This window comes from Anser cygnoides, chromosome 1 (genome assembly GCF_040182565.1).
Source record: "Anser cygnoides isolate HZ-2024a breed goose chromosome 1, Taihu_goose_T2T_genome, whole genome shotgun sequence".
Taxonomy (NCBI): domain Eukaryota; kingdom Metazoa; phylum Chordata; class Aves; order Anseriformes; family Anatidae; genus Anser; species Anser cygnoides.
In genome coordinates, this window is record NC_089873.1 from 93107196 (window position 1) to 93134987 (window position 27792).

General features: G+C 36.0%; 1 protein-coding gene across 12 annotated transcripts in view; it reads left to right on the forward strand.

The window, feature by feature from the left end:
• CBLB (Cbl proto-oncogene B) overlaps window positions 1–27792 on the forward strand; it is a 166729-nt gene that overhangs the window by 119845 nt on the left and 19092 nt on the right. For 4 of the 12 annotated variants that reach the window (XM_067002731.1, XM_067002754.1, XM_048057226.2 and 1 more), the window contains 6 exons: window positions 827–970; window positions 5286–5374; window positions 5474–5605; window positions 6945–7082; window positions 9641–9760; window positions 15097–26119. In XM_067002731.1, the coding sequence (XP_066858832.1) occupies window positions 827–970; window positions 5286–5374; window positions 5474–5605; window positions 6945–7082; window positions 9641–9760; window positions 15097–15359 (886 nt within the window). In that variant the 3' untranslated portion in view covers window positions 15360–26119. The other 8 variants (XR_007160749.2, XR_007160755.2, XR_007160750.2 and 5 more) reach the window with 5 other exon arrangements.

Sequence of the window (27792 nt, forward strand, 5' to 3'; positions counted from 1 at the left end):
CTATAAGCAGAGGAGGAGCTATATATATAAAAGATGATGATGTTGATTTCTAGTTAATTAGCCTAGTTTGGTATGCCTTATGAAGGCCAAAAGATAAGTTGCATTTTTTAATATCTAACAAAATCTCTTTCCCCAGCCAGTGCTCACTAAAGTGAAATGTTTGCCCATTGTTTTGTTTACACTCATATAACACAGAACCAGGTGGTAGGAGTTAGTTTTTGTTGTAAAATAAAACTCCCATCCAGCAGTATTCTCCAGATAAAACTTGTTACCTGTAAATGGAGACGGTAAAGTCCACCTCTTTCCTGGACTTCCACTGCTTTCAAGAAGTAATGTAAGTGGCTGTCTAAAAGGACAATTGCAGTTTAAAGTAAAAATAATTTAAAATACAAACAGATTCTGGGATTTCAATAATACTGTGGCTTGAAAAAGACTGAAAGTTTGAAAGTTCTCTGCCTTACTGAGCCCTGATAAATACTATTTGCCCTGAATTAACTTCTCTTTAGTTCTCTTGTTAAGTGCAAACAGCTTAAGCCTTGTAAGTGGATATTTAGGACTCTAATTCTTTGCAATTCTCTGCTATGTTATGCTTGCTTAAAGTATCTGTTTAATGTTTAAAAGGTGAGCTGCTTGATTCTCTGTATATTCTCAGAGACAAAAAAGCCAGTAACCTTGTAAGTTTTAGTTTATCATGGCATTTTTTTTAACCTACACGTAGCAGGCATGTATTAAGGGTGTTTAGGCTAAAGAAGAGTGTTTTCTGTACTATACCAAGGACAATTATGTAACAGTTAAAACAGAACTGATCTTTTTCTCATCTCCATAGGTGCTCTCTTCCCTCAGCAAATTCTCTGTCTGATAAATCAAGGGATCACACAGATGGTGATGATGAATACAAAGTTCCTTCTTCACATCCTGCAATACTAAGCTCACAACCACCTCATTGTCATAATATAAAGCCTGTTGCTCGGTAAGGTCATTTAGTAATATTGAAGGCAGCTTACTTACAGAAGTCTGCCTTTTCCAAAATTTATTTGGATTCACAATTTACAATGATGGTTAAACTTGACTGCTTTCTAAAATGTCTTATCTTTTCAAGCTTGGGTTATTTATGCCTCTATTTCATTTGACCACCACCACAATCATAAACCTGTGAAGTTCACTGTATCGTATCTTTGTGGTGTGGTATTTTTTGCCTTTGAACACCACTTCTCGGAGGAGAAACTTTTTGTTACTCAGATGGAATAAATCTCTTTTGCTTTAAATATGTTCTAGAGTATTATCTCCAAACTGTCACACTTATGAATTGATAACTGATTATGGCAAAATTTGGAGCCAAGAGACGTGGCAATTAAAGGCTATCTCATTCATGGTGAACTTTTTGGTCTTTGAATCATAAAGAAAATCTGAATGTCAGGAATGAAGAGCATAAGTCTGGGGGGAAAAAAAGGGCCAATTCCCTATTGGTCCTGTAGGTCAAAAGTATAACATTAAAACCAATTATTGATCTACAGAGTTCAGGCTTTTCTGCTGTTGAAGAATGCAGCGACATATTGCCATTATTTCCCTCTGTCATAAGATGATGTCAAGAACCCACTATCAGTAAAGTTCAAAATATCTCTTATCCCAAAAATCGCTAAATACATTTTTTTAGACCTGTTCAATCAGATGTTTCCAACAGATGGATAAAAGTTCATAGTCTGATCACTCTTTGCACGCAGGTTAAAAATGCTAAGAAGCAGACTCACTGTTAGAACTGGTGATCCAGCTTTCATTCCATAGATGTGAATGTTACACAGTTGTCTTAGGTCTATGATACTGAGCGCTTAAATTCCTGTCTGCCCTACCAGATGTTCTTTTTTGTTTAAGGGAAAAACAAACAAACAAACAAACAAAAAAGCTGATGAATAAAACTGTTTATGTTCGCCAAGCAAAGAAAAAAAAAATCCAAGATCTTAGTTGACCTTACCTATACATTTTTTTATTGGAGAGTGTTGTGGTTTTTTTGTGGGAATGTCTTTCTGTACCATGCAAAGTTACCTAATAGAGGCTTAGTTGCTTGTATGACTAGAGTTACACAGGATGCAACCTTTCTTAGACAGTCATTTGCAATGGAAGAGAGCATTATGTGGACCGATTACCTTGGTTTAAGAGCTGCCAAGGACTGTGTCTAGTACTAAGCGATGTACTGCAATAGGAGTGGGTCTGTAGAGTGAAACAATTAACTCCAAGGACCACACATCTACAGTGTATGTTTTGGGAAGTTTTAGTTTTGGGAAGACTAGTCCTAGCATGGTCCTGTGCCTGGAGTACTCTTCTGTAACTGCAGTACATTGGATGAGCTCCTACAGGACAACTTTTGAGTTAATGTTGTCCAGCAGCAATCGGGGCTATATGCTCTGAGACCTCTCTAAAATATAAACCAAAGTATTTTAAGTGGGGATGACTAGGAAATTTATTTTAATTCATACTTCTGATCTGAACCAAAAAACTGATCTAGATGCAAGCTGAAAGATTCTTGAGAAGATAACCAACTGGAAAACTAGAAACTTCTAATTTTCTGGTATCCTTCATTTGCAGAAAAAGAATTGATTGGTGTCAATTGGCTATGATGGTATTTCACCAGACCATTAGAATTATTAATAGAGGCTATACATGGAAATCTGATTTCCAAGCTTTCGTAGCTTTTAGTTTATTATTTAGCTAGCCTAGTTGCTCTTTCACTTATGGTGCTTTTTGGCAGTAATCCAGGACTTGCTGCACAAAATAATCATTGCTCTGCTGATTAAAACAAGCAACTCTTATTATAATCTCTCATAAGACTTTTACCTAAAACCAAACCACTCTCCTAAGTATCATTACGAAAAAAAAAACCTTTTTGAATCCTATATCCGTATTTGTCTATATATGATGTTCCATATACTTAAAATGTCTCCTTTTAGCTAAAGTTACTGTTTAGGTGTGAAAGCTGAGATAAACCTTTCAAAATCAATTTTGATTCTAGTTGATGCTTTGTGCTTAGGTACTGAAAATTAATAAATAAATGCCTCCCCATCCCCACTTCTTTTTAAACTCATGGGGGGTGCAATGAAAAACTTTTAAGTGTTGTCTAGCAATACTATTAAAGGTGATTTATTTATTTTAATTTTCATAAATGTTTAGCACCTTTCAGGTCTGTCCCCCAGGGTCACTCTTTTGCCACTTTTTCCTTAGTGTTGCTTCCTCAGGTCTTGGATAGTACTTAGAGATTTTGGTAAACACAAGAGCCTACAAATTTATATTTTTTTGTATGTTTTGAAATGTACAAACTATGTAATTCTTCCACATTCTACCCCCAAATATCACCTCTAAGATTTCTTGCTCTTTTGCCAGCAGATATGTCAATTCTAAAAAGAGTACAAGAAAAATACAGAAAATGATTCACAGCCTTATGATGGGAGATCAGTTAATTGTCTGGTTTGTTACAGCTGATCTCCTCTCATGTAGACAAGTTTCAGCAATAAGAAATGGAGGGAAAGAATTTCAGCATTAGTCTAACTAGGCTACTATTAGGAGAATGATACATTTTTGCAATCAGTATCTTTTCCTAATAAAACAGTTTCTGAAAGGAAAAGAAAAGAAAAAGACTAGACTTGCTTGTTAGTACTAATTTGCTGCTATTCTTTCTGGTGTTGTCTACTGTCAATATAAGCAGGTATTTCAGCAAGATTTGTAAGCTGGTAACTGGACTCATTATGAAGATTTTTAAAGTCATACCACGTTAGGTTATCGTACTACCTAGGGCTGATTAATTTATTGAAAATGCAAAGTAGATTCAAATTAAACTAGAAAAGATTCTTAGTTATTTAGGATAAATGGGGAGGCGTCAAAGGAAGTGTTGCATCCACTGTATTTGAGAGATTGAACGAATCTAAATTCAAAGATAGAAGCAACACTTCCTCTACCACTTCCCTGGGGAAATTAATTTGCAACAAAATAGCTCTTACCATTAGTTTTTTGTTTTAAATATTGTAATTATTCTTACATTTATTTCATTACTCCTAGTTAAAACTCTTGGGACCACAGAAACAATTTCACTTCCTCTTTCCTGTTTATATATTTTAAATGATTCCAGACCTTTATTCATCCCTTCTTTCCATATGGCCAAAGGAGATAAGTTTATTAATGTTCACTCTATTGGTAAAAACCCAAGATGTAAAATTTTAGCTGTATATAGATAGCTCTAGCAGATTTGCCAATGTTTGATAATAACAATGCATGGTGGGTGGTTGTGGTTTTTAATTTTTAAACTAGAATTGTTTATCATGCTGGCCTTTTTCCAGAGAAGCTCTCTGGTTCTTTTTGAACATGCAGGGTCTGCAGCTCCAATGACAGGAGTAATTTTCCCATCTTTGCAATTTTTTAAACAATATTTAGTATTATGAGAAGGTTTTTGTTCTATAATTTTCCCCCCGTCTTTGAGCAGAATCTTTTTACAAAAATAATCTCCAAGAGATATTATATTTTTCTGACAAGATTATAGGTATCTTTGTACTTTGTTTCATGAATCTCTAAGTTTAAACAATTTTCATATTGAATTTTATACTGTTATTTAATTTTAAGAGAATGATACATTTCCATTTAAAAAAAATAGTAAATTCTAGTAAGGTATCAGGAAGTCTTAGTTTTTCTATACAGATTCAGAAGCCTGCAAAACTGCTTTGACTTTTTCATTTTAAATGTTTGGCTTAAGATTTTAGTTGAAATTCGTAATTTCCAGTGGTGTTTTGTAGTATTCTGTTGGGTTTGTTTTGCTTGTTTGCTTGTTGTTTTGTTCTGTTGTGTTTTTTTTTTTTTATTATTATTATTATTTTCTGCTTGTTTCAGTGTGGATAACTACCAAAATTCCCATTTCCCCTCTTAATATTTCTGCTGGGGAAACCTTAACAGCTGGGAAGGGGAAGTAGGATTGAGTTTGTGACTTAAATATGTGAATAAACCATTGACTTGACCTCTGAAGTGAGGACTATATTTAATGTTAATTCTTCCTCTGTCTTGTAGTGCAGCCTTGAGTAAGTTACTTAAATCATGTCACTATCCCACTAAGAAAGCAGTATAATTCTTCAGAGTTTATTGAGAGCTAACCAGTACCTGCTGTCAATATAAAACCCACAAAGTTTAGAATTGATGCAGCTTGTCGTCTTTCATTTGTTTCCATATAATGGACTGCCAGCTCAGGCATTTAATTCTGGGAATTAATACTTGGTTAACTGGTTGATTACTTCCTTTTTACTGTCTGTCTCCAGGGTGTGTGAGAATGGTCAATGTGCTGGAGTAACGAATGGAACACACAGTGCTACTTCTGAGATGAAGAAACCAAAACATCCAGAGTTAGGTGCGTTTTTATTTCCCCCCCCTTAGCAAGAAAAATTGCTCTGTGCTGTTCTAGGGGTACAGCAAGAAAACATTCACTTCTTGTGATTGTGTCATTCAGGAGATGTCTATGATGCACCTACTGTTCCGGTACCTTTGCCACCTGCACGACCTCCTACCAGAGACAACCCAAAACACAGCTCTTTGCTCAACAGGACACCCTCCGATTATGATCTTCTGGTGCCCCCTTTAGGTTGCAGACTTTTTGATGATTACATTTAATGGTTAACATAGCCTAGATTAACCAAATGCCATGTTTATTGAAAAACAACCAATTTTGAGTATGCTAAGAGTACCAAACAAGCTATGGGCTAAATATTACAGCTGTACATCAATATTTACCAGTGATCTGTGTGTGGCGTCTGTCTGTAAGCCCTCATGCAAGACAGATGAAAAGGCAAACAACATTTGTATTCAAGCTACAAAGAAAAGCAAAATTGTTTTGCCTAAAACAGATTAAAAATTGTTGTCCTTTAATGTGAAGTTTGAGCATTGCAATTTAATGCAAGCATGGAGGGTTTTTCCAATTGTAGATTTAATAATTGCATTCTTTTTATCATATAGAAAGGTGAATGACAGGGAGCTGGTATTTAAGTCAAAGAAAACTAAATTGAGTTACATTAGTAAGTTTATTTCTGATTCTTGTCTACTGTCAAGGGGCAGTTCAAAGTTCAGCGCTGCCTATAGTTTCCAATAGCTATCTTTCCCAACCCTGATTTCTGCTCTCGCACCCAAAAGCCAACAAGCTTAAAATTTTGAGGTCAGAAGCATTAAAAAAGCTGCTCTGCCTATATACTGGGGCTGGGCTTGACCATCACCCACACCGTCATTGACAAATTCAGTTGTATCATTGCGAGACTGTACTGTATGTGCCATCATCCAATTTTCTGGTTCATAAAACCTTTTGAACATTTGCCATGTTCCTGCACTATTCTCTTTCTGATCTCTGAAGTGTTCTGAGTTGTAAGAATATATAGAATTGAAGGTGAAAGAGCAGAAAAAAAATACTTGGTACTTCTTGTTAACCCTGGTTTTGTCTGCTCTACCTTTATGTAAGGGAAAATTATTTTGCCAAGCATAGAAGATTCAGTTTATGCCTTAGGTCAGAGCTTTAGATAGCAGATAAAGATACACATTGTATAAGTGTAGCAGATTGGGTGTAATCACTGTTGGTGTTTGAATATAAATATATTTTCTTAGCTGCTGAAACATAGCTGTTACTCTGCACCGATAATCAGTGAGGCTTTCATTACAATGCACTCTTTGCAACTGAGCCACTTAAAAGAAATCTTTTTCCCCCATCCCAGAAAAGAAATTGAGCAATACAAAGGTCATTCAGAGCATGTTTTAGAAGAGGATTGTGCATAGGAAGAATCAGGCTTACAATTTCACTACTACAGTCACTGAACTGCTAGATGAACCCTAGGAGTAAGGGCCTCAGCAGCCAGAGAAGAGTCAATTTTGAACTTCGCTCTTTATTCTATGATGCTTAATGAAGTTTTGCTCATCTAATAATTTTTTCCTAAATGCAGGTGAAGATACTTTTGATAGCTCACCCCCTTCACTACCACCACCACCACCACCTGCTCGGCACAGCATCACTGAGCACACAAAACCTGCTGGCTCAGGAAGCCGACCTCCTTCAGGACATGAACTGTTCCTTCATCCTGGTAGGAATACAAAAGGAAAAAACATATTATATTTCACTATTATGTACTCCAGAGGCATATCTGTTCTGTGATAATGTCGTCAGGCTTTAGAAGTCTGTTTTGTCTACATCTCAATATATGAAAATATCAGAAATAATTCTGTGGGGGTTTTTTTGTGTGTTTTTTAAATGATGGAGATGAAACAAGTCAGAATATAAAAAGGCTCACTTTTTCATTATCACAAAGTAATGAAATAAAGTCAATATTTTTTACCAGGCATGACATTTTGGAAAATTGTGCTTTTCTAGAAAGAATTGCTACTTCTGAAGTGTAAAGTTTTTTGCTGTAATCTGTGATAGTAGTCTGTATCCTTTTGTCAACTCCATTGTTTTTTCTAGTTCAATGTAATTCATGTTTTTGTTTGTTTCCAAGTTGGTACTTGAGGAAAAACTAGAAAAGAAAGAAAACAACATCCTGTTTTGTTAGAATTGTTGCTGTGAAATTTTGTGGCAAAACTATATTCATTGTGAACACAGCTGCAGAACCCTGTGGTTCATAACTTTGTGGTTAATAAGTCAAATTTTCACCTATCTTTTCCCACAAATTGCTGTCACATTTTTTGTTCAGTATTTTGCTTGTAAAGGGCATAAAAGTTATGTTCAACGTTTATAACTTTGGGTTGACAAGTGTCAGGTTAATTACATTGAATACCTTTGTTGCTGACAATACAATTGCAACAGGGTTTTTGTGGGTTATAGTACATGTCTTTGAAGTGACGTTATTTTTCTCTGCAGAAGCTTCCAAAAATGATAGTGTCTAAGTTTACTGGTCCCAAGAATATTTTCAGTGATTATCTACCTTGAAGTGTGATTAGATGTCTTCCCCTTCCTATCTGTTCTTAATGAGAGGCTGTATGGAGAGGCTTAAATTGAAATGTTTTGGCAGTAGTATTACAGGAGTGCAGGACTATAGATGATGAGCAATTATGTGCAACTGCATAATAGTCTGCCTGGTTGTAGGGTGTTTGGCTGATCCTTGTGAATAATACTAGGTGTGGGATGAAAGTGAGCTAATTTAGGTTGAACCAGAATGACCCTTTTTGAAATGTTTTTATTATATATATATTTTACCATCAGTCAAGACCTGAACATTGAGTAATTCACCAAAACTGTGTGTGTTTATAATGCAGAACTCAGGTTGGTGCATTACCTTCTCGTATAAGCCTCTGCATGCATCCAGGTAAAAAGACTAAACACATCACAGGATGTAAAGGTTGATCATAAATATAGGGCCAGGGATTAATTTATCTTCTACGCTTCAAAATAAAAATAATGTAACCTATAGCAGTCCAGTCTGAATGGGTGCCTCAATTGTATAATCTGAGGCAGAAACCCAAAGTGCACCATTCAGTTCTAATGGGAATGGAGAGGGGAAAATGAAAGCCCCCACCTCCAGAAGCATATAAGCTCTGTTGATCTGTGTGCAGTTCCCAGAAATACGGAGAGTTTTGAATTATCTAATGTTATTTCCAAATAATCTAAAAAAAAATCAATGACAGTGTTTAAAAAAAATAAAAATATGGCTTTGAATTAAAAATCTGGAAATGTATTTAAGGCAATTTATTCTCCATATTTGCATAGTGAATACAATCTTATCACAACAATTAATCTTCATTGATCTTGTAAGTGTACACATCTACTCGGGCATAGATTCTTTTGTGAATTGGTCCTCTTTTATCTTATGGTATTTCTAAAGCCATATTGACACATTTGACACCGCATTGTTTCAAAGAAACCACTGCAAATGATTTATGATTAGGTTTCGAGGATTGGTTTCCATACAAATTTTTGGGGTGATACCTTATCTATCTATTAGAGACTGTGAGATTAGAATAGTAATCTCACCATTAATAACAATAAAAAGTTGCACACACATACAAACACTATTTCGAGTCAAGAGCAGAAGTCAGGTCCAGGATGATGTTAAAACCTCGGTCAGCTGCCTCTTTAGTAGACTGAAAATACTTTCAAGGAGGCCATAATATGCCAGGCCTGTGTAGTTCTCTCATTTTTTAAATTCTGTTCCTATAATCAGCAGAAAAAAATGAAAAGCCTTCAGCAGTCCCTGTAATGTTCACCCAGCAGCTGGGACTATGCGAACAGGAAATCTGTCCTGCAGTCTTGGTGGCAAAATATTGAAGCGTTACCAAGCTCTAACCAAACAGACTAGCAGGGATACTTCTAATTTTGTTGCATCGGGCCTTGCAGCCTCTTTCATGCTTTGCCAGCCACAGTCCTAGCAGTGTCATGCCTGAGTAATTGAAAGGTACCTCATGAATGTCAACAGAGTAGCCGTTGTCACTTCAGGATAGACCACCTTTGAGTTGTGCTCCTGCTTTGGTCACTTCAAGACTTCGATGTATGCATGCATATGCACACACTATGGGGGAATGCCTCTTTGGATTCATAGCTTTTTTGAAAGGAGGCTACTTTAAACCTAGATTCTGTGCATCAGCCCTCCCTCTTCCCCAGATAATAATTCTAATTATTCTAAGACACTTTGTTGCTTTATTATTGCAGATCCCCATTTTGATCCGATAACCAGTCATATTCCTTTGCCACCTGCTCGTAGAGTAACTGGAGAAAATGTAAAAATAAATAGGACATCTCAAGACTATGATCAACTTCCTGCCTCTTCAGGTAAGGTAGAAGACTGTTTCTGTAGAAAATTACAGCTTTATGAAGCAAGTAACTTTCATCCGTAAAGTTGAATGAGGTTTTTGTCATTCAGGGCAACAATTGGCAGTGGTGATATTGCTTTACAAAAACGCAGAATCCTCAAAGGATAATAGAGATTAAAGTTCTGCAATATAGGTAGAAGAAGCTACCTACCTTTGTGGGGTTATGTAGATATTATGGCATTAATTTCACTAGCTGACAAGCAGAATGCTTTTGTGAGTTCTAGTGTTCCTTATTTTTTGAGAAAAACAGGGAGTTGGCTGCTGCCTTTGAAGTTCACAGGAGATCAGAAGTCCTTCAGGGATCACATGCCTCTCACTTCCAGCTTTATGTTTTATTGCTCCTCAAAAAAAAAGTAGCTTCACTGTCTACAGTGTTATTAATTTCCAGTCTTTTTTTGCTAGTATGTCTGTGTGAAGTTCTAAGAAAATTTTAAAATACTTCTAAATAAAACTTGCAAGAACCAGAAACAATTAAAATTCAGTCTTCTGGTTGCAGTGGAACAGGTACACGAGAATCAATTCCTCTGTCAAAGAAATTTTGCTTATTGTTTTCAGACAACACAAATGCTATTTAAAGGAGATATATATTTAAATTCATTTAAATAATAACAGTATTGCCTGTATTCCAAAGTATTTTCACCAATTTGTAGACAAATTTTCTTTTCGTTAGATGTGCATGGTATATGGAGTAGGGGGAGGATTGTCCCACCTGCAGCATTTTGCTGTGTGGAGAGATACCACAAATTAAAAAACAAGTGGTGATTTGAACCATTAAACACTATTCATTCTCCAGATATTGTGAATTGTATGTGAAAAGTAGTTTCTAATGCATAAAGAAACGAGGGGACTTGCTATCTAGTCTTTCAATTTCAGTTGTCATCAGTGTTTAATTGCAACAATCACAAGTGGAAATATGCTACAGTTTTTAATAGTAATTATATATCTCCTTCTTAGGAATGCATAGTTCTACTCTGCTGGGTGTAGGAAAGAATCAACATCTTTTTCCAACTTAAAGTACAGGAGAGATTAAGTAAGCCTGAGGAGTGCTATAGAATCTTCAATGAATAGCACATCTGAGAATGAGTGGGATGCCTTTGGTAAATAGTAGCAGTCTTGGGAGGATGTCTCTATTAATATAATACTGTTGCTCATTTTTCTCATTGTTAGAAAAAAACTGGCTTTGTAATACATGTTTTATACATGACACTGTGAGGGGTCTATTTGCCTTACAACATTAGCCAGATCTATTTGAGGAAGTTTTAAATTCTTTTGTAATATAAATTATGATTACCTTTTAAATTGTTTTTTCCCCTGTGGTTTTTTGGTAGAACAATTTTTAAAATTGTCTTAAATTACTGCAAGTTCTTTGCTGGTTAAGTTCTCAGAGCTTTTTGATGTCACTTAATAAATACTATTCTATCTGTATGTTTCCCACAGCTGCCTTCTGAAACATCTAAATGCGTCTACTTTTACTATAAATATAATTCTAAATCAGTATGATATACAGCAAGATATTCAATTTAATTTCAATTAAATGAAAGCTGTGTGATAGGTCATGTCATAGTCTTATATGGAAAGTTGTTTTTACAGTGGCATTACTTCTATAGAATGGAACTGATGAGCTTCACGGTTAACTGATGGGCCTCGCTCTGTGATTTAAAAAATACAGTCTAGAGATTGTACCTCTACTTAAAACTTTAGTTTTTACATTTATTCTGAACTAATCAGTTCATTTAGAAAATTTTTCTTCATTTCAGCCTTTTTGTAGGGTGATTCTTTGAACTAGCTGGAAAGGAAATGTAGTTCACTCTAAAATCTAATTACAATTTTGCCACTGGCTCCCTAGAGTAGCACTGGGAGTCCTTTGACTTCTGTGCTTCATTTTGACTGTTTATAAGATTGCTGTCCTGATGTTTAACCAAATTATTAATATGTTACGACAAATTCATTCTACTTCAGCCATGTATTTAGTATTGAACGCAAGAAACGGTTCTCAGCATGCACCTAACTATCCCAAAGGCATAATTTTTCAAACATCTTAAATACATCATTTTTAAATTATTGCAATAAAAGCAAAACAAATGAGATTGCTTTTTCAACTGATATTTTACCTAAGCACAGCCAATGACATGTGGGAAAGGTAGAAGAAAATTAGGCCTCTAATATGGATGTCTGATGTATTTTAATGAGTTTAGGTACTCTGTAAGGAATTGATTCAAATGGCTAGTTAAAAACATTATGGCCAGTTAAGTATTGTATATTCCTATTCACTCATCTGGCCTCGTTATAGCACTTGCATGCAAATTTAAATTCCTTTACCATGAAATGTTTGGGTTCAGGGATATGGAGTGGGGTCATGTACTGTTTCAGGATAGATTTCCATTAAGCCTAAGGAGAATCATCTGCCTCAGTAATGTAAAATATGAAGATCATACCCAGCAACATGATGAAACAATAGATACAGTTACTCCTTTCTCCCTGCTCTGCCTGTTCCTTAGTATAGTTGTCCCCTCAGTGTGCTTTGTTCCTGTACCCCAGATACATGTGGCTGCTTGCCACTGCTCCACAGGGGGCCTTGCACAACAAGCCCTTGTCACCCTTCAGCTTCTCTCTTTGCCTCTTTCCCCAGTGCTTCTCGGTCTGTTGGTGAAAGACCGTGGAACATACTGGAGAAGCAGCAAGGGTCATTTCAATGCAGAAAGGAAAAGCACAGCTGGCATCATTACAAATACTCTCCTCCCATGGTGTCACAGAGCTTTCACACCTCACAGTTTTTTCCACACTTTTTAAACATTTATTAAATGAGCCTGTCTTTGCCTTTATACTTATCAATTTCCTAAGGGTTAAATGTAGTGCTGAATTACAGAAATGTGGGTGATAGAAGATATTCCTTGCTGTGGTAACTGTTAATTGAATTACACAATTAGAAAATCTGTTTGAATTTTTAGTTAAGCATCCACGGTGGCTGAAACATCAAAGGATGGAAGGTTGGAAGGGAAGTTATGCTTAAATACCTCTATCTCAGTGTCCAGATGGACGTGCAGCTTAGGCTTAGTATCTTTAAGCTCAGGATCCAATGTGATGACCACCTTCAGCTAAAATTTTATATGGATGTGAAGATATTGAAAGAGATGTCAGCACTTAAAAATAATAAGAATAATGGGAATTGACTTAGAGAGTGGGCTGAAGATCTCTGTGCTATAGAGGGATGTCACTGGAGTGAGAATAAAATACGTATGCTGCAAATCTGCTCACAGAATTAAAAATGACCTTTCTAAATGATGTGATTGCTCAAAAAAGTTTCTTAGGAAGCTTCAGTAAAGCGAAGGCATCAGATGAGAAAACTTAAGTTTCAAGCCTCTGTTAGACTGACTAGAACAAAAATACCTCATGTAGTGTACACACACAAAGAAGGATCTGGCCTATGTGTAAGTAATTTCTTCTGTACTTCAAGCAAGGGAAAATATAAAGGTTGCAAAGTGATTTTATTTCATTCTCTCTAGGTAAGTCCATAACAAAATGTTCATATTAAAACAGTTTAAAATGTGAACGAAAGCAGATTGTTTTCAATATGATATATCATTATTGTAAACATGAAGAACATTCTTCTGTTAGTCTTGACTTTTCTAGAATAGGTGAAATGAGAAATTTGAACTTGTTTCTGATTTAGTTTAGTTTTTAGTTATTAACCCCATTTCCTGAGCTATAATTAATTTATCTATTCAGTGGATTTTGTAGATGTTCCACATCTTCATAACAGGTTTGGATCTGTCTTGAGGTGTGTTTACTAGAATGGTTAGTGTTTATATATATAATGCTTCACCTCTTCTGAGATGATTCAGAGATAAAAATTCATAACAATTATGAAACAGTCCTTACCATCTGCAGGTTGTCCTAACTATTTGCACAGGAAATAAGCAATGCAATTGGAACAAAATTAACCTTGACCCTTTAATGTTAATTCTTAATCAAACTACTCTCATCCATTTGTTACATTAATATCACAGTTTTGCTTGAAGTACTATTTACTTATCTTCTCTGAATTAAGAAACTGAATTAAATTTATAGCAACACTCCCATCTAAATACATGGAAACTAAGTTGAGGGAGAAATACACCTTCGTTAGACATGCAATAATATGAGCTATTTTTATTCATCTGAAATATTTAATGCAGCCTGTTGAATTACAGTTCTCTTCATCCAGTGTTGTAACTACTGTATTGTAACAGAAATGTTAGAAGATACCATGTTCTTTCATCAAGAAAAAAGCAGCATCTCTGGAGTGCTTAACACTGCAAAATGCCATTGCTGTCAGTCTAAGTAAACAGGAAGTGTCACAGTCAAAAATTCCTCTAATTTATCTGTGAAAGTCACTGATGGAACTTTTCAGAACTCTTTTTGAAGGATTAAATATTTTTTTAGAATACTTTGCTCTTGAAAGTGTTTTCTGTGCTGTGCCTACTTGTATTTAAGCTTCTTATTGTGGAATCAGTGAGGATAAAGAGGTTTCAGTAAAGTGCCAAATTTACTTGAGCATGAAACTCTTGACTCAGAAGATTAGTAAGTTTGAATATTAGCTCTTTTCATCAGTCCATCATGATTCTTAGCACCAGCATTAACTGCGAAGGTAACCTTTCTATAGAAGAGAAGGAAAAGAGAGAGATTTCCAAAGAGGGACTGAGGAGGAAGGATCGTGTTCTGTTCTTGACACTCAAATATATATATTATTTTTTTTTAAATGTAGTTATTTGTATTTTTGCATTGCTGCTGTGCATGAAATGACCTCCAATTGACTGAACAGGATCTGCAAGATGTAGCAATAAGCAAAGGATTTTTCTCCTTCAAACATATTTGGCTGGATTCCTCTTCAGTACAGCTTATCGACCTGAATAAAATAGTGATAATTCATTTTTTGAATTTCTTAAGGAGACTAAGAAAAAGTTCTAGAACTGAAGGTTGAGAGTAGATAGCCTTTCAAATTGTGACTGGCTATTGTCACCATACTTAACTTTTCTTCCAGCTTTGGATAATTCAGAACATAACTTGCACATTCTTACCATATTGTTAAAATGGTATTTCACTACATTATTTCTATTTTGGATGTTCTTGAAGATTCCAGCTTCTATCCAAACTTTAAAATGAGATATATCAGTGAATTAAAATCTCTCTTCCCATTTCTTCAGAATTTCCCTTTTTAAACTGCTTCATGAAGCTAAATAACTTGAGGCTTGACCTACCTATAATACAATTTTTAAGGCAATTTGTAATGATTTCTATCTGCTTTATTTGAAACAGATGGTTCACAAGCACCAGCCAGGCCCCCTAAACCACTTCCTCGGAGGACTGCACCAGAAATACACCACAGGAAAGCATACAGCTCTGACAGTTCCACGGAAAATGTGGATGCAAAAATTGCAAAACTTATGGGAGAAGGTTATTCCTTTGAAGAAGTCAAGAGGGCACTTGAAATTGCCCAGAATAATGTTGACGTGGCCCGTAGTATTTTAAGAGAGTTTGTCTGTTTTCCTCCACCAGTCTCTCCACGTCTCAATCTATAGTAGCGTGAAGATTTTCCTGGAGCATGTGAATTCTACATACACATGTGTGGATTGGGAAATGAGAGAAAGAAGAGAACAGAATATTTTTCTTTCATCTTTAATAGGAGGGTGTCTGTTTCCAGCCGTTTATCAAAGGCTCATGGCTGCTCTGATCAAGACTTATAAATATGCTGAGGCTTATGTATTTTTGCTAGCCATACTTTTTTAAATCAGGGTTGAACTGACAAAATAATTTAAAGAAGTTTACTTCCCTAGAACTTTTAATCTGTGAAATGCTTTTTCTTGTTTACAAGTTGGCAAGTTACAGTTTTCTAGTTGATGCCTGTACTATGTTCATATCCCCTTGTACTTTTGGTCAGTTCTGCTGTAGCATTCCCAACAGTTTCCATGCTGACCACCCCATCAACTAAATCATCACTTTCCAGAAATTCTGTTTTTGTTGTTTTGTTTTTTTCTCTTACAAGATGCTTTAATTGTTTTTTGCATTTCAGCTCATCAAATGCAAAAGTATGTGGCCTTCACTACTGATTATTTTTTTCTTCTGAGATTCCTTTGTTTTTGAGAGAGGAAATATCTGAATGTAAAATACATTATTATGTCTATGAACTGCCTTTTTAAAGGTATTTTGACAGTAATGTTGGGCAGCTTTCTGTTTAAAATGAATTTCATGACCTATAATCTTCAAGGTCTTTTTATACACAGCTTCTACAATTAAGAACAAAAAATATCCCAACCAAGAATTACAATACTTCATGCAGTGATACTGAGTTCTGACATGTAAATGCTCTTTAATAATTGAGTATTTGATTGCAAATGTTCAAAACAAACAAACAACAAAACAAATGCACATGATAATGTACTGCATTTTGGTTACACACTAATTACACCACTTCTCTGTGACGTATGTATACCAAGGCACACCAGACTAGAAGGAATCTTTTTGAATCACATCAATGGTATTCAGGTAAATTCCAGTTCTAGCTTCTGCAAAGTAGAATGCGGTTAATTTTCTGAGTGATTATCCTGTGGTTCGTTGTGGCTTGGATCAGTTTGTATTAACATGGAAACTTCAAAATTTTGATGCACTGTTAATTCCTAATGCTACTGTAGCAATATTTTTTTGCAAAGTTCTTTAGTAATCTCCTCCATACACTTTATTATTCTCCAGTATGTGTTTAATATCCAAATTCGTTCATTCACTTTCCAGCTACTTAGTTGGAAATACATTTCTTTGCTTTAGATGGCTAGTGATACTACAGGCTTTGACGTTCATTTTTAAGCCCCAAATGATGCAAGCCAAATTGAAAATTCTTCTAACTTTAGAAAAGACAGAGAGAAGATGGTTGTGTTCTTAGTACACTGAAAGTTAAGAGTCCAAATATTTCCAGAATAGTTTTTGATTGCTGCTTCCCCATTTTCGTAGGAAACTTCAAGTCTTCTTTTCTTCTGTTACTGTTGAAAAGATAAAACCATGCGGTAGTTAGATTTTTCACATTTTGAGATGTGACCAGTATATGAGAATTTTCACATTGTGCTAAGCTGGGTGTGAGTTATATATTTATTGTTCCCTTTCAGCTGTCAGTTTTCTCCTTCACTCATAGCAAGTGATAAAAGCTGCGCCACTTACAGGATCAGATCTCAGCAGCCAATGCGTTTGTTCTTAAAATTTTTGAACATGGCAAATGCCTGAATTGCAAGATTCAAAGTAACTGGAAATATCCAGTGGAAATTGCTGTGACATCTCAAAGTCCACCATTTCATCAAATAACTTATTCTTAAAACTAATTAAATAAACTATTTTACAGTATCACAAAGCATAGTATGTCTATCATTAATCTGCTTTGTTTCAGTGATAAAAGATGATTAGAGGAATTCAGGGTATAGGGAAGAGATAAGTGTTTCTGTTCCATATTAAGTAAATAATTCTTGAGTTTATGTTCTACAAAAGGGCATTTACAGCTTCCTTTAAATGTTCACTTGTTGCATACAGCTTATGAAAAGTTTTGGTTGAAGTTATATTCTGTGCTTTTAGTCTCTCCCTTGTTCTGGGGGAAAGTTTTATGCAGTCTTGAGCCCTGTTATGTATTTGGTTTGTTTACAGCATCACTCTAGCATTTCAACTAACTATAAATTGAAAATTACACATGCAGTTGAATTAAACGTTTAAAAAATTAAATTAAACCAGTGCAGTTTTACTGGAATTACTTAAGTGTGGTTCTAGCATAACTGCCAGCATAGCAATGATGACAGTGAAGAAAAGAATTTTGCAGGGATGAGAAAACAATCTGCAGATTGAATTCTGAATTGTAATGGAGAACCCTCTCATTTTCTCATTTTTATGCAACATCTTAGTGTAAATGACAACCTTTTGTTTTAATTAGAGGCTGGAACTGCTGCCTGATAAATTAAGGTTTTAATGTCTTTTTCCTTCTCCTTTCTGGTTGTGACCAGCAATAACTTTTTTTTTTTTTAAGTATGTGTTGAAAATGCTTGATGAACAATATTCTTAATGGTGACTTGGAAAAGAGTTCCATTAATCTTTAAATGAGTGTGCTATTACCACTTCTAAATAGCCAAATGTAAAGACTGTTTCAAACCCGTTTTGGTTAGTAGTTTGAAGTCAAACAGAGTGAAATTGCTTTGTTAGAATGTTGATGCTTACTATGCAGGAATTAATAGGCTTAAATAATTTGGCTACAGTCTAATTCTCTAAACATCTTAACCTTTTAAAGACTCAAGGGTTCAAGTCTGGCAGTGTTGTGCACGTATATAACTTTAAGTAAGACTGACTAGTGAGACTGCTTGAATGAACAGAATGAACAAAGTTGGTTAAACTTAAAAATGTGTGCTGTCGTGATTAAGGCTACAGGCATATTTCCTCCAACTAAATGTCACTGCAGGCATTAGGCTACCATTCTGTTGTCTGTAGGTAAACTTTATCTCCTTCTGGCTAAATTTCAAGCAAATTGGCTGAATCAGAAGTTAAGCAAAGTAAGTGGACACCAGTAGCATGGATCTTTTCTAAAGACTCTAGGAAAAATTTGAAATTGTGCTAAAATAAATGAATTGAACATAATTAGCTATGTTAATGGCTTGGCTGGAACCCTAAAATGGCCACTGTTAAAAATCTTTAATGTTCAATATCTGAAGAGTGCATCTGGCACAGATTTTTTCATAATGTGAATTTAGGAAGTTTGTACCAGGATCATTTCTTCTGTTATATGTTTCGTTTTCAGCTTGAAGCTTTTCTTTGCACTGATGACTCTGACCTAAAAGCATTTAAATTTGCGTCTTAAAGCTTGACAAATTTTGAAGCAGATGAACGAACGGTGTATTCTAAGCAGATTCAGTTACTACCTTCTGACCTGGAATTTAGCGCATGTAGGAATGACTTCTTGAAAAAAGACTTAATTAGTTTCCATTTTGAAGGATTTTCTTCCAAATAACTATTTTATATGAGAAATGCCTTTTATAAACTTGTCTAACATGTGGCAAACTTAGTGACGTGTTCAATTAATTTATATTTTATTCAACTTTTTTTTTTTTTTAATTTTGGTTATTATGTAAGCTCAAGTTCTTTATCTGTTCTTGTAAGGTATTTTATAAAATTAATGTTAACAGAATGTTGGGTTGCTCCGTGATTTTTCAAGACTCTGTCTCTCTGTTGTTGAATATTAACCCTTTTCATATGCTGCTTTAGAAGCATACACTACCATCGGTATGGGTCTTACAAGCCATCGGTTTGTAAGCCACAAAAAAGGCCTCACTGTAAAATAAGGCTAATCATTGCATTCAGACATTTGCTTTGCATCCCCATACATTACTTCACTTCTAAATTTCAGTACTGAAAATTAGCAGTAACGTCAGAATGTGCATGTCTTAATTGTATAGCAGAAAAATCATCAAATATTTAGAATCAAAAGTAACAACTATATAGTCCAACTGTACATTAATTTACAGGATTTTTTGCTGATGAAAATGACAACAGACTTGCACAGATACTGCTTTGACATTCTGTGCTTTGCATTCTCAACCATTATATTCTTAATGTTAAAAATATTTTAGGAGTGTAAAACACTTTTTTTTTCCTTTCCTGTTATTGTATTCCAGCATTCTGAAAAAGTTTAGAAAATCTGATGTCAGTATGATGAATTACAATAGAACTGTTACTACTTAAAGCCCAACCACGTTACCTGAAGATGGGATTAGACAATCAATGATCGGATTTTCCTGCTACTTTCTTCCATCCATATTAAATTATTGTCCATTATATTGGTTACTTATAGACATATTACTAAATAGAGAAGGTAACTGTTTGGTATACTCATCCTTAGTCCTACAGCTGCCTATTTCTTTCATTTCTCCTCTTCTGGTGTGAAAGTCAGCTGTCACTTCATTGTGTCACAGATACATTTTAGCAGCTGGGTGCCTTAAGAATGTTTCAATGAGTTGTTTTTTTTTGTTTGTTCGTTTTTAGTTTTTCTGATAGACCTAGTCTTCTAATTCTGCGCAAGTTACCTTCCTCCATTTATCAGTTGCAGCGAGTCTCCATCAGGAAGATTAAATATGGATTTTAAAACATTTTGTGTTACTTTGATACCAAAATGTATGCCTAACTATATTTGTTTGAAAGAAGTCAACTTTTCTTTACTGCAGTAATCGCCATGGATGCCAGCAGAATGGAAAAGGAGCAGATAACTGCGTGGAAGATAATTCTGCTCCAACAGTCCAAGTCCCTCTATCTTTTTGGAGTACAAGATTTAGCTGTTTTGAATCTCCAGAGTGTCTAGTTCAAATGAAGTATTTGGGAAGATTACTTCAGTCTTCATTTACTGTGTCCTTCTCCAAGATGTTCTGCGTTCATGTTATTTCGGAACAGGATGCCAGGGTCTTAGCAGCAGAGGGAAGTGTGAAGTAGCACTCTGCTCGTAACGTTTTTTGGTGCTAGCAGAACAGCCAAAAGCTTCAAAAGGATTTATGTGGAAGCAATTCTGTTTTAAAGTTCATCATCTTGTTTTTTGAAGGGTATATGTATGTACATACTAATCTGGTGAAGCGTGGAGGAGAAAGTATTCCAAGGATGCCAGCCTGTGGAGTTTGAAACTAGGCAGTGGTACTCACTTCTGCAAAATACCTGTTCCTTTTGGATAGCTGAACTGAAAGTGCAGAATAGTCAAGCTTGTATCATCATCCATGTTACAAAAGGCCAGGTTTTCTCCTTAGATAGCTGAGTACTGCACAATACATGCTGTAAGAGAATTTGCCTCACTTAATTTTCAGATTGGGTATCAAAGAATTTCAAATGCTGTACAAAGATAAGTAAGTCTGCATTATCAGTCATTCAGAAATACCTCAAAGTATTAGCTGGCTTAATCTCCTGAAGCTATTGTCTTGCTTGAACATTGTGTTTTTCAGGTGTTTCCTCTTGAAGTTTACATCTTCTTTACCAGTTCCATATGGTCAATGTGTATTTGTTGAACCATTCTTTCAAAATTCTGTACTTTTTCACTGAGGCTGTTATCAGTGGTATCTTTATTATCCAGGCTTATGCACTGACATTCAAATCATCCTGCTGTCACGCATCCCAGCTTGGGCCAAGTTCAGCCCTGCCTTTTTTTTCACAGCAGATGCATCACTTGTTTGCATTCTCATCTGCTCCTTCTAAGACTGTTTTTCTTCTCCTACCCCAGTTCTCTTTACAATGACATCAACCATCAGTGCATCCTTCATCTTACTGCATCCTTCATCTTACTAATTACGTTTTACAGTCTGCCATCTCAGCTTGTGACCATATCTGTATTTTCATACATCTGTATTTTCTTCTCACAAGTGTTCTGCTAGTCTTGTTTGTCTCTTAATCGCTATGCAGATTCGTTGTGCCATATCTGAATTGGCTGCTGTGAACATAGTCATCCAAAAAGGATTCAAAATTCTGTGAGAAAGCCTGTTTTCCTTTATATAATCATCAGCATTTTTTCCTGCTCCTTTCCTAGCCTGGAAATATACTCCTATGTTTCATGATAAATTTAGTTTGTATGTTTGTTGGGGAAGGAGATGAAATCCACTGCTTGTTCCAGCAGATCCCTGTTGTGTTTCTGAGATGTGAAAAGACACCAATAAAGGCATCATCTTCTAATAACAGTCCTTGTATTTGAGATGACTTGTGTCTCAAAATGAAAGCTAAGAGGTCTGTACAACAAATGTGGTTTGTAGCTTATATTATAATAATTACCTTATAGTAAAAATGTATTTGATTACTTCTAGAATTAAGTGAGGTGCAGGTTGAAGGGGAAAATGGAAAAATAATATAAGACATGTCAATGAAGTTGGGAAGTCGCTTGCAGATTAAGGTAACTGATTACCATGACTTGCTGGGATAAAAGTCTGACTCTATACTTTGATGTCAAATAAACGATTATCACATAGCTTGAAAATTGTCCCCACAAAGAAGACAAAAATGCAACATCTGGATGATTCTACCAGTGCTCCACCCCCCCCCCCCCCAAGAGACCATCGTACTTCATTTGTCAGGTAACCTTGCCTGTAGGTTGGTTGTGATGATATTTTTGTAGCATTTTAGGTGAAGCAATGTTTGTGACATGACTTTAGATAGAAGGTTCCTGATTTTGTATGGTGCTGCTGGAGGGGTACGTATTAAAGAAAAATATGTATCAATGCGTATCAAAAAAAAAAAAAGCCCAACATCTTAGAAAATTGTTTTTGTGTCAGTGTGTGTGTAGAGGAGGAAATCTCCAAGTTTTAGTGTGCACAGAGTGCACTGACTTGCTGCGTTTGGGGCACAGTGTAGTCACATGGAAAAGGCATTATGTGCCTGTCCCTCACACTATTTCCTTCACCCCCCATTCGCTGTTGTCTCTGGCATAGCTGTGAAATTCTGTGTGGCAAACTGCTCAGTCAGTTCTCAGAGCAACATTTCTTGCCAGTGGTTTAGCATGGTGTTTTCTAGACCTTGAAGGCTTTCCTATCTGTTTGGTGGTATATTTCTAGCAAAAAGACTATTAACAATAACCAAAGCTGGCTTTGAGTTAAACAGATTTGTCTTCAAACATTGGCATCCTTTCCTTTGATGTGTTGATGTTGCTGACCAAACAGTCTCTGAGATTATTAGGAGAGGCAGAATCTTAATTGTATCTGTGCCTTGTTTCTATGATACGAGAAATTGGCTGACCAGGACACCACTGTAGGCTGTGAATCTGTCATCAAACTGACTCTCGGTTCCCATTTTAAACACATCCCATAATAATTCCTAAGAGGCTCAGACCAACTTAAATTTGTCTGTGGCTTCATTTTTGGAGACGTGGGTATGCTTTTCACTTGTGGTCGTGTAACTTGCTGTATTCACGTGCATGAGCATAACACACTGTGTAAGCAGTAAAATTCAACCTATCCTGAAACCCATGTCATTCTCTTGCTTATTTAAAGGTTGATATAATTTCCCCTGTGAAGGTCACAAGGCTTCTGTGATGGGGTACACAGGACAAAGGTTAATTTTCTTGCAATTTCTTACAAGCGAGAAGCACAGCAGTGTGGACTAACAGCTAATACAGAGGTTTCTGTTGATGTAGAAACTAGCTTAGCAGTGTGGATTGGTTTTCTTGGTTGGTTGAGCTGAAATTTATTTTTTAATGATCTGCCCATATGGGATCTTGTATTATTTGCACTGTATCATCATTGTATTTGAATTCTCTTCATTACAGTTATATTCATGCCTCTTGAGAGTGCCTGGTCTTCTCCCTTTTAAGACCGAAGTCTCTCAAGGTGGCTGTATGAAATGTGTGAAGGGGGACTGGTTGGCTGATTTGTTAGTAGCATGTCTGTGGAGAAAAGAGACTTCGGGAAAAACACTGGCTGCTTGTTTGGTTGGTTGGTTGAGATTGGTACTTATAGTGAAAAAGCTTTTATGAATATTTTTTCAGGTTTTGGAAGCTATTGTATGTCTCCATCCTTATTTTTCAAGGTGTATATTGAACAGTGGCTTTAAGTGAGCCACATATCTCCACCTATTTTTTGTCCTCCTTGTTTAATCAACAATTAAGAAAACTTCTGCTCTTTATATAGTTGATGAAATGATGCCAGCTTACCGGTGCTTGCTGAACAGTTACGGTGTTTGAACAAGACATTGTTATCTATCTCTTGGTGGCGAGATGGCGATAACAGGGTAAAAAGGTATATCAGAGGAAATGGGTAAGGAATGATTTTACCGAAGGCCTGCAAAGGAAGAAAATGAAGAAGAAGGAGAACAAAAAAATAAAGAAAGTAGTTTGTTCTATGAATGTTCTTTCACCAAAAGTAAATAAGAAATGTAGATAACATCATTAGCTAAAACACAAATGGTAGATCGTATGGCTTAATAATCCAATTTAAGGCTGCTTTTAATTAACAGCAAGTCTCAGACAGTGTTCTTTTTTTGTTCTCAATATTGTAACAAAAATATGCTTAGTTAACATCTAAGATGAAAAATATGCATAAAATTAAGCAAGTTTGATAGTGAGAAAGGCCTATTGCAGTTCACCAAGTCTTGCAAATGAACGAATAAGCAAAGAAGACTTATTTGTCATTCAGGACTTTTGTATGAAAGCCAACTTTGGAGAATCTAGTTAAATCTAGACAGTGTTGAGACCTTGCTACAGCAGAGGACCTTCCCTCAAGTCTTCAGAAGGGTCATAATATATGTGAGTCACAGAGGGTGCGTTTCATTTGGGGCTGGAATTGTGTGTTACAGGAATATCAATTTAAGCCTTACACAGTATTAAGGGTGATACTTTCTACTGTACTGAGTGCCAGTAGTCTGCAGTCCAGTTATGCATTCATTCTTCTTCCATGCAGAACTTGGAAGAAGTTATTCTTTGAAATGAAAGTTAAATTACTTTCTCAGTATTGAAATCTGTGTTTCACTTGTCAAAGTGGTGGCAGAAAACATTTTCCAACTGCAGAGCAGTTGTGTTATGTGGTTGTGTTTTATACTCATTGTTGGTATTAGTTCATACAGCCAGCGGGCATGCTGAAAATTATTATTGCACAAATAGAATGCAGTTGGGAGGGGGTGTCAATTGGAATACCTCACTTTCACATGGTCAAGTTTCAAAAGTGGCTTCCTGATCATGCAAAATATTTTAAAATGTCTCACTTGGAGCATCTAAAATTATTTGTGTGCCTAAATTCAGTAGCTGCTTTTAGTATCAAATTTTTAAAATCTTTATCTCAGAAATACCGTAATAGTGCCCTTGGCCGCCATTCCAGAGTGTGGAGGGCAGATGGGGAGAAAGAAAGAAGGGAGATTCTCTCTTTCTAGTTCTGTCTGTCTATGCCTCTCTAAACTGTAGAGGACAGACTATTTTCTGTGATACTAGTAAAGCCTGTTTGAGTTTTATCACTCAAAAGATATGATTTATGTGTATTTCAGTTTTAACACACAAACTCATAGAGAGGCTGCAGAAGTTTGTGAGCCAGGCCACTAGACTAGTTTACAAATGTACACAGGAGAACACTTCTGCATTTGTGTAAGAAACTCAGGAACAAATTGGACAATGCTTCATTTACATGTCCAGTGAATAAAATGTAGAGAGAAGGAGACTCCAGGGGAAAAAAACAGCCCATAATAAGCTTAGAAATGCTTGCCTGATCTCTGGGCTGCATGTCAGCTAAGTTGAAGCTGCGATGACAGTGGGCTTTCTTAGATTAGAGAATAAGAAACAAGAGTAAAGTCCTTAAGACTTTGGCACTTGTTTGCCTGCTATGTTTGCACCAATGAATCGGGCCTTATTCAAACCAAGGGACTGGTTTTACAAAGCCATATCCTGACAGCAGGAAACCTTGCTAGGATGTGCCTTTGAGTTAGAGAGAAGTTGGAATTTGCAACTGACGCTAAAAATATCAGGGAAAGATAATGGCACTGTTTGGTTGTGCAGCTTTGAGTGGAGAGTTGGCCATTATTTTCAATCCTTTACCTTGATGTTCTTCATCTTTAAACTCTGTTGAGTAAAATCCATGGTTTCTAATGAGTTTTCGCATTCCCTTCCCAATTAGGGAGGGGGGACCTGGCTTATTTATGGAAGCTCTGTCAGATTAATTTGTAGTTTGGTATGTGTGGGGTGCCTACAGGAGTTGGTGCACATGTTTTTCAAAATGCTTTGAAAGCCATTTTAGGAGTGGTGATACCAGGACTCACGCAGAGGGGAATATCTTTTGGTTGTAAAGCAGTGTCCCTGTGGCAAGCAGTCATTTTACTGATCTTTTGTTTATGCTGTAAGAGTATGTTATTTCTTGAGAGGCATAGTTGTAGCCTAATTGTATGATGATGGGAATTTAAATATGCATCATAAGTGTGACTCATTTATTTATACTTATGAAAGTGGAGGTTGGCTTTTTACATGGTGCTGGAGAAGACCTACTGGAAGCTGCAAAACACCCGGGCTTGGTTTGTCAAGAGAATAAGAAATTCGACCTTTCTACAATGGTGCTGTGATCAAAGGGTGCTAGACTTGACTACAAACAACGCCACAAAGCATTGCAGGATCAGTTTTGCTGTTTGTCCAAGCTTTCTCTTTGGTGATTGTGGATCATTTATCATTTTGCATGACAAAATTTGATGAGTTAAATTTAAAGGAGTAGTCAAACCATCATGTGTTAACAGGAATTTATATGGATAGTTCAAAGGGCAGGTGAAAAGAAATGCATTTGCCTCCCTGTGCTGGGAAAGCAAACTTCATGTGAGCCAATAAAGAGGGCTTCTTATCTCATGGGTGCCTACAGTTTGTTTCCTTTCTCCCTTAATTATTCTCTCTCTTTCTCTGTTCTAAGTGGTTCTCTTCCTTTTTTTCCCATTTTTTATGTATGTGATGCAAGTAGCAGTGCTGTCTACATTCCCACTGTGCAGGAATAAAGAGTCAGCGGTGCTCAGAGAAAGTTCCTCATGAAGCACTTGCTGTGGTGTAAGGAGGAACAGCAGGCTAGAGCTGAATGGCACAAGGATGTCCTTCTGCATATTAATGGTGGGGAAATAAAAGGAGAAAGAGAGACTGCTCAAAGGGAAAGGAGGTTAAAAAAAAAAAAAGTTCTTGCTTGATAAAGGTGTTAAATTGAAGCTGAGAGAAAAGAGAAAAACATGTAACTGTGTGTCCAGGAACACTGTTTTGCGGTTGTATCAGAGACAAAAGTTCTTCATAGATCATACTGGAATAGCCTGCATTAAAAGGAAGAAAAACATGTTTCAATATCTGTCTTTGTGTTCAGATGTACGCTGAACATCTTTATCTTAGCACTTCTACCCAGTAATACATTCTTTTTATTACAGAACAAAATCAGTTCTCCTCTAATTGTAATATGTTCCCATGAGCTGATACGGCAATTGTCATTTTAACACTGTATCAATTGTGTAAATTTGATTGTTTGTCTGTTTTTGTTTGTATTGGTGTCAGATTGTTTTACTTTCAAATACTTCAGTGTATAAAGGCCATAGGAGGGCAGAAAGCTTCATGTAGAAGTGGATCCAGACAAATCTGCAGTGTAATTAAGGGATCTCAGATTTTCTGAACGTACCTTGTTAAAGCACTTAGGACTCTCTTACTATAAGTTTCTGCTTGTCAGACTTCTACTGAAACACTACGTCAACGAAGGCACATCTGTCCTTCACTTCTATTGATTTAAAAATCAGATAGATATAATTAAGGTACATGTGCCAAAGACCTCATGGCTTGAAATGAAAGACAATTAGAAGCTGATGATCTGGGATAAAGCCATTAGAAGGGACTTATGCTCTAATTAATCAATGTACTTGCTTCTATTAATTTTTTCATGATATAATGAAACATTTTTTGCTTTTTATTCGACCCTGGCATTACCTCAAGCAAGCTTCTGCTACCTCAAAATCAAGAGATTTTTTTTCCTAGAAAATGTGAAGCCCCATGAATAAGAAACTGTCAGGATGCTGACACTTCAATGTAGTTATTTTTAGTTTGCTGTTTTTTCTCATCTTGCAGAGGATAGAGAAAACACAAAAAAAAGAAAAATATGTTGCTATCATTCTAGCTGTTTATCTGATTGAGAACAAATGCTGTTGTTACAGTGGTGAGTCAGCCCCCTGTCGAACTAGATACTGTACAAATGGAGACTGCATAATAAAAGGCCAGGTTCTCTACCAATAATTTTCCCTCTAGTGTAAGGTGGAGACATACATTAACATCCTATTGTAGGATAAAACAGGAATAAGAGGAGACAAAAGCTGAGAAAATAGACATGTAGGGGAGAACAAGAAAATTAATTGCTTGATGGGCACTGTATATTGGCAACTGTGAAAGGTAGCATGGAAATTTCAACACAGGAAGATTTTGTACCATGATGAGGTACCTTTGCAGATGTTTGTGGAATACAGCTAGATTTAATTTGCAGGCACCTGGAATGTGGCAGTGGGAAA